General features: G+C 49.6%; 1 protein-coding gene across 1 annotated transcript; it reads right to left on the bottom strand.

The window, feature by feature from the left end:
• Positions 1–945: 945 nt before the first annotated feature.
• Positions 946–2,340, bottom strand: LOC144372257 (sperm motility kinase 2B-like). Its single transcript, XM_078035631.1, has one exon. The coding sequence runs from the start codon at positions 2,338–2,340 to the stop codon at positions 946–948; it is 1,395 nt and encodes a 464-aa protein (XP_077891757.1).
• Positions 2,341–2,850: the final 510 nt, after the last annotated feature.

Genomic DNA, 2,850 nt, shown 5'->3' on the forward strand with positions numbered 1-2,850 from the left:
TCTGCACCTAGCTATTGGTTCTGCTACTTTTAATGTAGTCATGTTATCACAATCAAGATACAGTTTCCTAACCACAGCAGTTCCCCTGTTGGGCTAGAGCTGTAGCTCAGTTGGGCTGGGGCTGTAGTTCAGTGGTAGAGAGCTTGCCCCGCATGCACAAGGTCCTGTGTTCAATGGACCAGCACTGCAAAGGTACAATTCCCTTGTGATATCTGCAGTCAACCCCTAAACACTACCCGCCAGCCCCTGGCATCCAATGGTTGGTTTTCTTTCCCTTTTCCAGAAAGCCATATGAATGGAATCATGCAGTATTGAAGCCTTTTGAATGTGGCTTATTTCTGTTATCAAATTATTTGATTTTCATCCATGTTATTTCCGTTAACATAAATTATTTGATTTTCATCCATGTCTGTTTATATCAGAAGTCTTCTCCTTTTATTGCTGAGAGCGTTTTACAGTATGGACATATCATGGTTTGCTACGGGACATTTGGATTGTTTCCAGAGTGAGGTGATTACAAATAAAAAACTATGCTAATAAAACGATTGTTCAAAATGTTTATAGTTTTTTTTATTAGCAAATTTGTCTGAAATTTAGTGAGAATCATCACTGGGGAATGGGAGACAGGACAGAGGAATAGGGCAGAGGAAGGGTCCCAGGGAAGCAGTCTCTGATGTCTTCTGCAGGTGGAGGCACAGGAGAGTCCCGATGTCCTGATGGATGCAGAAGGGTGCTTGGTGCTTGGGCAGGGTGCTTGGTCCTTGGGCAGAGAAACCAGAGGTCTTGGCACATCTTGCTCCTGCATTGTTTCGGAGTCCACACATCCGATGCCCATACAAGGTGTCCATAGAGCACAGGGTCCTCTGGCTATCCCCTGGTTTTGCCTGGGTCATCTCTTCCCTTCACTGGAGCCACACTTAATGAACCTGCCACCTTTATGCCCTCTTACATGGGAGCCAACTTATTGCTGACCCCTGGTGAGCAACAGCACAGTTCTTGGATACAGGTAGCAATCCTCCTGTCAACCCACCTCAAGAGCCTTCTGTGGGCCTGGGGTTGCCCAGAGTCCAGCTGAGGGCCTGCATCAGGTGTGGAGGCCCCTGCTGGCTGCAAGTGGAGATGGAGAGCAGGCTCACTGGCACTCCTGATGTGCTTCTGCCCTGCCTGTGTGGAGCCCTCAGGCAGCTGAGGCTCACAGGGCAAGGGGAAGGTGCTCAGGGCAGGCTCGCTGGGGCTCCTCTTTGGGAGCACAGGGGAATGGGAAAGATCCACAGGGCGTGGGCGAGGCTTCACCCTCGGAAGCACAGGCTTCCCCTGGAACATGCAGCCTGCCCCTTGGCTTTTCTGGTGCTGGAGCAGAAGGTAGGTAGCCATTACCGCGTTGAACTTCCTCTTGGCCAGGGACACCCAGGTCTTACGCAGATCGTAACCCATATCAAACATGGTGGTCAGTATTTCAGGGTCTGGGCGGAAGGGGATTGGTTCACTATAATCCTGGGGTAAATCCTGCTTACCCTTTGTCATCCATGGGTGCTGAAGGATCTGCTTGGCTGTGGGTCGCTTCTGGGGGTCCAGGGTCAGCATTTGGTGGATGAGCATTCGTGCTGCCAAGGAAACATAGGGAGGGTCGCGGTAGGTTGCCTGCTTGATCTGACTCAGCATCTCCTTAGAGGTGTTGCCACCAAATGGGTACCTCCTTGTCAACATATAATGCAGAATTACACCCAGGCTCCAGATGTCCACTGGAGGTCCCTCATACGCTTGCCTCAGGATAATTTCGGGGGCAAAGTATGACAGAGTGCCCCAGAACTGGCGCAGCTTCTGCCCAGGCGTGAACCTGGCACTGAAGCCAAAATCGATAAGTCTAGCATGGCTCCTGGCATCCACCATGATGTTCTCTGGCTTCAGGTCTCGATGTACAATGCCCTTGTCATGGCAGTAGCTCACGGCACTCACTACCTGCCGGAAAAGGCTGCGGGCCTCTTCCTCCTGCATGCCACCCTGTGGGACGTGGTCCAGTAGCCGACCCCCACCTGTGTGTTCCATCACCATGTAAATATTTCTGTTGGTCTCAGCAACCTGCAATAACTGGATCACATTGGGATGCTCCAGGCTCCTCATCATCTCTAGTTCGGAGAGGACCAGGAGGTTCTGCCCTTTCTTCCGCAGGACTTTGATGATCACCTCTGACCCAGTCAGGCGATGGCGGGCTAATTTGATCTTGCCAAACCCGCCAAACCCAATGTCCCTCAGGACCTCATACTGCTCCCTCAATACTGCCTTCTGATGGGACCTGGGCCCCTGCAACATGACACTACTCTCTCTACTCTGGCTATGCATCCTACGAACACCAACCAAGGATGCTAGCAAATATAAAACTAACAGAACAAAACAACGAATCAAAATCAGTAACAGACACAAGACAAAACAACAAACCCAAATTAGGGAACTAATAGCCAAGGACCGCCAGCAACAACTGCCAACCACCAACCACCAAAAGTCCTAACTATCATGGAGTCCAACAGGTCACCTCCAAGGGCTACCTGTACTTGTGGACAAAATCCCAGCTGTGACCACTCTCTCATATACCTTTGAAACTTACTCATAATGTCTCCTTGTGACATCAGAGCAATTAATCGCTCAGCCATGCCTGGCCATAACTCCCAGGGGTCGTCTCCCTTTGGGGCCTTCAAAACTTCTTCCATTTTCAGAATAGGAATAAAGAAGGACTACAGACACTTTTTGCTTTAGTGGGTCACAGAGACTGATGTGTACTTGCTTAGGAATTAATATTCTGTGGAACTTCAATGTAATTTTCACTTTCCATCTAAAAACCTGTAATAACTTTTG

This window comes from Ictidomys tridecemlineatus (genome assembly GCF_052094955.1).
Source record: "Ictidomys tridecemlineatus isolate mIctTri1 chromosome 5 unlocalized genomic scaffold, mIctTri1.hap1 SUPER_5_unloc_1, whole genome shotgun sequence".
NCBI lineage: Eukaryota > Metazoa > Chordata > Mammalia > Rodentia > Sciuridae > Ictidomys > Ictidomys tridecemlineatus.

Coding starts and splice junctions, on each gene's coding strand:
- LOC144372257 (XM_078035631.1), bottom strand. CDS start 2,340: ATGCATAGCCAGAGTAGAGAGAGTAGTGTCATGTTGCAGGGGCCCAGG.